The sequence below is a fragment of the Emys orbicularis genome, chromosome 2 (assembly GCF_028017835.1).
Source record: "Emys orbicularis isolate rEmyOrb1 chromosome 2, rEmyOrb1.hap1, whole genome shotgun sequence".
NCBI classification, from domain to species: domain Eukaryota; kingdom Metazoa; phylum Chordata; order Testudines; family Emydidae; genus Emys; species Emys orbicularis.
In genome coordinates, this window is record NC_088684.1 from 1,220,671 (window position 1) to 1,226,670 (window position 6,000).

Below are 6,000 nucleotides of genomic sequence, written 5' to 3' on the forward strand. Positions count from 1 at the left end.
GGGTTGGCTGGCAGGCATCTGCCTTCTCCAACTGTGAGAGTGGGGAGCCAGAAGCCCCAGGCCGCCCCCTCCTGGGGACTTGGCTAGCTCTCTCTGCCTGGGGCCCTGGCACCTGTGGGTCACTGCCCAGCTCCTGTCTGAGCCTTAGCCAGACACCTGCCTTTGAGAGTCGGTCACTGCTGCAGTAGCTTCCCTGGCACTGTCAGGCCTTCATGCTGCTAAGGGGTTGATGCTCCGGAGCCCTTGGGCAGCACCCGCTCGCTGACGTCTCCACATGCTCAGGCTGCGTTGGGTGTGGCTCGTGCTTAGTGGGAACGGCAGCGTCCCTGGGAGCTGGCCATGGGGTTGCACAGGCCTGCACAACATGCGGCCCGGGTGCCGCATGCGGCCCGTGTGGGCTCACTGTGCGGCCCGCGGGGGTTGAGTAGATGAGCTCACTGTGCAGCCCGCGGGGGGGTGAGGTAGGCAAGTGGCAGGTGAGGGAGGGGGGCTGAGTAGGCGAGCGGGTGGGCAGTGGCGGGGGGTGAGTAGGTGAGCCAGGGGAGAGGGGCTGAGGAGGCGAGTAGTGAGTCGGTGGCTGACCTGTTCTACTGATCTGGTCTGGCTCCCATCCCTTCTCCCAGGGCCGGCTCCAGGCACCAGCAAAACAAGCAGGTGCTTGGGGCGGCACATTTCTAGGGGCAGCATTCTGGCGCCGGCCATCATAGGTGCCGACTCCGGGGCATGGGGAAAAGTGCCCCCATCGCCCCAGCTCGCCTCCCCAGCTTGCCTCCGCTCCGCCTCCGCCTGCTCCCCTGAGTGCGCCACTGCCGCTCCGCTTCTCCCCCCTCCCTCCCAGGCTTGCCACGCGCGAAACAGCTGTTTAGCGCATCAAGGCTGGGAGGGAGGAGAAGCCGAGCGGCGGGGCGCTCGGGGGAGGTGGTGGAGGTGAGCTGGAGCGGGGAGTCGTTCCTCTACCCCCCCGTTACTTCCTGTGCCCCCCCACCCTAGCTCACCTCCGCTCCGCCTGCTCCCCTGAACGCGCCACTGCTCCGCTTCCCTGCCCTCCCTCGCCTGAGAGGGAAGGGGAGAAGCGGAGCGGCGGCACGCCTGGGGGAGCAGGTGGAGCGGAGGTGAGCTAGGGCGGGAGGTCGCTGGGTTCCCGCAGGAAGCAATGGCGGGGGGGGGGGGGGGGAAATGCGGCACGCCGGGGGAGGAGGCGGGGCTGGGGATTTGGGGAAGGGGTTCAGAAGGGGTGGAGTTGGGGCAGGGGGGCACGAAAAAAAGGGGGGGAGGCCAAAAAATTTTTTGCTTGGGGCGGCAAAAATCCTAGAGCCGGCCCTGCCCTCTCCAAGGGTTGCAGCTGTCTGGAGGTGCTGCCTTCCACGCCTTCCTCATTCACACCTCATTCATTCAACAGGGCAATTGATTACAAAGTGGGGGGGAAGATCTTATTCTACTTCTAGCAAAAAGACATTTTTCTTTTATCTTAATTATACTACCTTAGGGGCCCGCTATAACAAATTACCGAGGTTCAATACTGCTGTTTCGGTGGGGCGGCGCTGGGGAAGGAGGGTTTGTTTCCGCGGGGCAGGTGGCGCTGGGGGGGGAGGTGTTTTGGTGGCGCTGGGGGGGTTGTTTCCGTGGGGCAGGCGGTGCTGGGGTGTGTGTGTGTGTTGTGTTTTGGGGGGGGCTGGGTGGCGCTGGGGGCAGGGTTGGTGGCGCTTGGGGGGGGGTTTCGGCTCTCAGCTGTTTTCTTTGGAGTAATATGGCCCTCGCCGCTTTACGAGTTGTGCAGGCCTGGGTTGGCAGAATCCAGGTGCAGCCTGCGAGCTGCCTGTGCTGGTTCTCGGGGAATTCACCCTCGGACCCAGCTGTGCCGTAGCCTTGCCTGGGGCTGGGCAGCCGGCACTGCAATAGCCGGCCCATGTCTGGGCTCCCGGGGGAGCTGCCTGGAAAGCAGAAAGACCTGGGCCCAAAGCAGGGCTCGTTTCAGCTCCTCCAGCAGGCAGAGCAGTGCTGGGGCCAGGCGCAGGCCCAGCCACGAGGGCAGGGGCTGGAGACCCCGCGTGTGATGCCCCAATGGCCCGTCGTCCTCTCCTGCAGACCAAGTATGACTTCACCTCCTGCCGGGGCGTGCTGATCGTCTGCCTGGTGGTGCTGATCCTCTTCTCCATCCTGTGTATCTTCATCCGGAACCGCATCATGGACATCGTCTACGCCTCGCTGGGAGCCCTGCTCTTCACCTGCGTGAGTATCTGCCGGGGTGGGGGCAGCGCCACCACACTGTCTCCTGCAGATCCCTGCCCAGCGTGGGGAAGGCCTGGGCTGGAGCTGAGTGGGCAGGAGCCAGGGAGCTCGGCCTAGGGGCTCGCCAGGGCCTCAAAGGGGACAGCTCTGCCTGATGAACCCCTCCCCCATGGGGATGTGGCTGCCTCACCACGGCTGAGAAACCAAACCCGCAGGGTCACGGGCGCTGCGCCCCTCGGGCCTTAAAATCCACCCTCTCCGGCTGCTGGTCCGCTATGGCCACCGTGTCCCTGTGCTCCTGGGTGAGCGCATTGCTGGAGGGTAGGCCTGGAGCTGTGCCGTGAGGACCGCTCTAGAACTGGTGGGAGCTTCAGACCCTCCGCGTGGCACCACCTGGGAGTTTGTTCCTGCTCCTGCCTAGTCCCAGTTGGAACCCGGCTCCCCCGGGGTGGGGGGGGCATGAACACCAGGTCCCAGTGGCAGCTGTGGGACCAGGCATCACGCCTGGATAAACGCCCCTGTTCTTGAGATGGCCAAGTCAGAGCTCTCGCTCGCAAGCCAGAGAGCCCTGTCTGGGCCGGCACTGGGACCCGCGCCCGTATCTAGAGCGGGAGGGGCTCAGAAAGGAAGGGAGGGCTTGGCAGGGCGGTGTCAGTGATGGACGGGGACAGCCCCTCCCCTTGGATCACCCAACCCCCAGTGCTCTGCCCCTGGGCATGGCACTGTCCATGCCCCTCCATCCTGGCAGCACTTCCAGAGCACCCCCGTGTGCAGGGGGGAAAGAGGCACAGCCTGGCACAGACCATCCCTCCTGCCATGCCATGCGCAGCGCTGTGAGCCCTGGGTGTGCAGGACAGGGGGGCTGCATTCTCCCCCTCAGCTCATGGCCTGGAGCTGGGTACCTGGGCATGGTCCATACTGAAAGCGTGCTGCTGCAGCAGGCCTGGTGCCAGGCCTGGCACCCTGTGTCACGGAGTCCCCGGGCGATGCTCTAGAACTGCTCCCCACAAAGCCAGTCAGGACTTTGGGGAGCCTCCTCTCCCTCGGAGCAGACTGTCTTCAGGGCAAGAAGCTCACACGGCTTCACCTCCTGGGTCTGACCTTGGAGCATTCAGCATATGCCCCTCTGTGCGCTTCCCACAGCGAGTCCGCCCCGGCAGGGTCCTGGGGAAGCCAGAGGGCCCTGCACCCCAACTTTGCAGTCAGACGTGACTCTCAGCCAGCCAGTAAAACAGAGGTTTATTCAATGACAGGAACATGGTCTAAAACAGTTTGTAGGTTCAGAGAACAGGCTCCCTCAGCCGGGTCCATTCTGGGGCCCAGCAAGCCAGACACCCCCGTCTCCCTCACTCCCCATCCCCAGCTAGCTCCAAACTGCAACCCCCTCCAACCCCTCCTCTGGCCTTTGTCTCTTTCCCAGGCCAGGAGGTCACCTGACCTCTTTGTTCACCTTTAGCTATTTCCTTGCAGGGGGGAAGGGCCACGGCCATTTGTTGCTAGGAGACAGATTGTTGGCCACTTATGCACACTGGAGACTTAAGAAATGCATAGGAGAAACTGAGGCACCCACACAGTATTCAGAGGAAACATTAAGAACTTCTTCACACCCTGCTCCTGCGTGACCCCTCCTCCCCCTCTCTTGCAGTTCCTAGCGGTGGACACTCAGATGCTCCTGGGGAACAAGCAGCTGGCCCTGAGCCCAGAGGAGTACGTCTTCGCCGCCCTCAACCTCTACACGGATATTATCCAGATCTTCCTCTACATCCTGGCCATCATCGGCCGGGCCAAGGACTAGTGCGCGCCCGCTGCTGCGGAGAGTAGGGTAACTTGCCCCTGTGCCAGCCCCACCTCACTGCGTGTCACTGCCCCCACCTCAGCCCTGCTCCCCCATAGCCATTTGGTGTGGTGTTTTCATGGCATCTCGTTGTTGGTTCTCGTGTTCTAGTTATTTTGACCCATGGTCCCCTCACCAGCTCTTCGGGGAGGACAGTGGGGCAGGGGGCAGCTGAGCAGCAGTGGGCTCATGGTTTTGGAAGGACCCGTCCTGGGCCATCATGGGGTGAGGGACGCTCTCCATCCTTCGGCTGCCCGTGCTGTGTGGGGCAGGGCGGGGGTGTATACATCGCTTTGCTCTGCACCATGTCAGGAGCTGCTGTCTTGCTTCAGGGAATGTCGCTGCCTGGTTGAGTCCCAAGCACGCTGCTCCTGCCCTCTGGCAGCCCCCCTCCTCCTCCACGGACGTGGCCAGCTCCCTGGTAGCCAGGGGCAGGGCTTTGGCTGCCACTGCTGCTCTCAGCTGTCACTAGCCAGCTGCGTCCCCAGCCTCCCAGTGGTGAATGGATTGAAACCCTCTCTGGCCCCAGGCAGATCAGGCCTTTAGTGAGACGACCAGAGAGAGCTTCAAAGGCAGGCTCTATTAGTGCCTGGGCCTGGAGATCTGGCATGCTGGGCGGTGCCTCCCAAGCGCAGCCCCTGCTGGGCCTGGCAGCACCTGCCTGCGTTCACTACAGTTGGTCATGAAGATGTTTGAGACCCTGAACCGGTGGTGGTGGTGGTGGGCTGAGTGCAGGCCGCTCCCTGGAGTGCCCTGGTGTGCAGCCCCCTTGAGACTGCTTCCCAAGGCGCTGTGTGGCTGGCCCGGGGGTGAGCGCAGGGATCTGCCCAGTTCCCCTCCCACGAGCACATGGTGTGGGCTGTGCCGCGGCCCTGCCTTCCCTTTCCATGCAGTCCTGCTCCGGAGGCTGGGTCCCGGGGTCCCTGTTGTTCTGTATGTGACTGGCTGCTGCTGTTAATAAAGCTCTGTTTAGATGTGAGACCGGCACCTGTCCAGACTCTCCTTTCCCCATCCCAGCCCTCTCCTGGGGCGCCCCCGGCAGGAGCAGCGTCTGGGCTGCCGCCTGCTCAGAGGCCTGGCTAAGCAAGCGGCACCAGGAGAGACCTGGGTGAGGCTGGGCCTGCGAAGCAGCACTGGTGACCCTTGCTGGGCAGCCCAGAGACAGCTACACCAATCCCTGGGGCCGGGGGCTGCATTCCTGGAGCTGTGCAGACCTCTCCCGCCCCGTGTGCCATCCCACTTGGCAGCTAGACACCGAAGGGAGCAAGGGGCTGGCTGAGGAGGTTCTCGCTCTATAGCAGGGTTACTAGCCCTTGGGCTCCGGGCACCCTCGGGGCCGGGGGAGAGGTCTTCAGCAGAGCAACAAGCACGTGTGCCTGCCCCCCACACCTGGGGGTATCACGGGGCTAGTGGGGGGGGCCTTCTGCACTGTCTGGGCCCAGGTGTGCTACGTGATGCAGCCAGCGGAGGCCAGCACCGAGGGATCGATCTCAGAGCCCCTCCCGCCCCCTGGAGCAAGGGAAGGCCCTGACAGACCCTGGGGCCGTGTAGGGGTAGGGGTCCCAGCAGCCCCCTGGGCCCCAGCCACACATACAGTCTCCTGGTAGCACAGGTTAGCCGTGAGCACTGCTGAGCTGCCTGGACCCCAGTGGCAGGAGGTTCTGGGGCATGGCATTCAAGTGGGGTCCCTGCACTGCTGCATGCTGCCTGGCTGTCCTTGTGCCCCGAGCCCAGTGCCCCTCGGCACTCGCTGTATAAACAGGATGTCCTAATAAAGTGAGAATGTACAAAGCGTTGGGCTCCTCTCGTCCTTCCTGGGCTGGGCTTTCCTGCAGCTGCTGCTCCCCCTCGCTGCCCTCTCTCCTAGGCATGGCAAGACCGTATCCAGGGTCATGAGGCCTCTCCCCACTGCCCGCCTTAGCATGTCCCTGCCTGGT

General features: G+C 63.5%; 1 protein-coding gene across 2 annotated transcripts in view; it reads left to right on the forward strand.

Annotated features, from left to right (window-relative positions):
• GRINA (glutamate ionotropic receptor NMDA type subunit associated protein 1) overlaps positions 1-5,034 on the forward strand; it is a 28,066-nt gene extending 23,032 nt beyond the window's left edge. For both annotated transcript variants that reach the window (XM_065398905.1, XM_065398906.1), the window contains exons 6-7: positions 2,086-2,229; positions 3,875-5,034. In XM_065398905.1, coding sequence (XP_065254977.1) covers positions 2,086-2,229; positions 3,875-4,024 — 294 coding nt within the window. In that variant the 3' untranslated portion in view covers positions 4,025-5,034. The remainder of the gene's footprint in view (positions 1-2,085; positions 2,230-3,874) is intronic.
• The last annotated feature ends 966 nt before the right edge of the window (positions 5,035-6,000 follow it).